At 48.7% G+C, this 835-nt stretch overlaps 1 protein-coding gene across 1 annotated transcript in view; it reads right to left on the reverse strand.

The window, feature by feature from the left end:
- Window positions 1–6: 6 nt before the first annotated feature.
- Window positions 7–835, reverse strand: part of LOC121918652 (BTB/POZ domain-containing adapter for CUL3-mediated RhoA degradation protein 3) — a gene marked incomplete at its 5' end in the record, with an annotated part of 1,635 nt that continues 806 nt past the window's right edge. Inside the window, one exon of the mRNA XM_042444668.1 lies at window positions 7–788. Within this exon, the coding sequence (XP_042300602.1) occupies window positions 570–788 (219 nt within the window). The remainder of the gene's footprint in view (window positions 789–835) is intronic.

Genomic DNA, 835 nt, shown 5'->3' on the forward strand with positions numbered 1-835 from the left:
ATGGAAAAACAAGAGGTAAAAGGTAAAATAATTATACAAAAGTCTTCTATCTTAAAGTGTCGCATCCCTCCGATAATGTAAAATGGTCCCTCGCTCTCAACCCAAATGACGGAAAATGAATTATTTGGACCCAAATTTGCGCACTGCGTTCCCCAAAAGAAGGAACGGAAATGGGACTTTTTCAAGCTCCGACGCCATTGATCTTATTTGGACCCAAATTCGGACACTGCGTTAGATAAAACGGCAAAAAATCGATCTTTGCGTTTTGGAAATGCAAAATAAACCCGTGGATACGGACAAACTGCCTATTAAAAAATAAAATAAAACGGTGACGGGAACCAACGTTCCACCATTTTGAGAAGGAGCACAAAGGAAAATGGAGGTCTTATCGGCAGGGATGGCAGGGATAACCGCCCTGGAAAATATAGCGACGGACTTAATTCACTTGGGGGGGGGGGGGGAGAAACGGTGAACGTTTATAGATATAATCTGGAATATAAATTAGAACCGGACGGAGGAGGAGTAGAATGGGCCTTCGGGTGGCAGAAGTTGCGGCGGCAGTGGCTCTTTCACTGATGGAGGTGAGTGCGGTCATCGGGGCGCTTGATGTGGATCCGGCGGACGCGATCGATTCTCTCTCGCTCCTCATCTTCGTCCAAGTGGTGCGAGCGTCCAGCGGCGCCTCCGGTCGCCTCCAGCAAAGCGTTGTCTGGGCCGCGTCCGTCCTGCGCTTCGTAGAGGAGGATATTGAGCGTCTCCTCGTAGATCCGCGCTTCGGGGAACTCCACCTGTTTCGCCGCCGGAAAAGATCACCGTTTGCTTATTAACTATATAT

Source organism: Sceloporus undulatus, unplaced genomic scaffold (genome assembly GCF_019175285.1).
Source record: "Sceloporus undulatus isolate JIND9_A2432 ecotype Alabama unplaced genomic scaffold, SceUnd_v1.1 scaffold_21564, whole genome shotgun sequence".
Lineage (NCBI taxonomy): Eukaryota > Metazoa > Chordata > Lepidosauria > Squamata > Phrynosomatidae > Sceloporus > Sceloporus undulatus.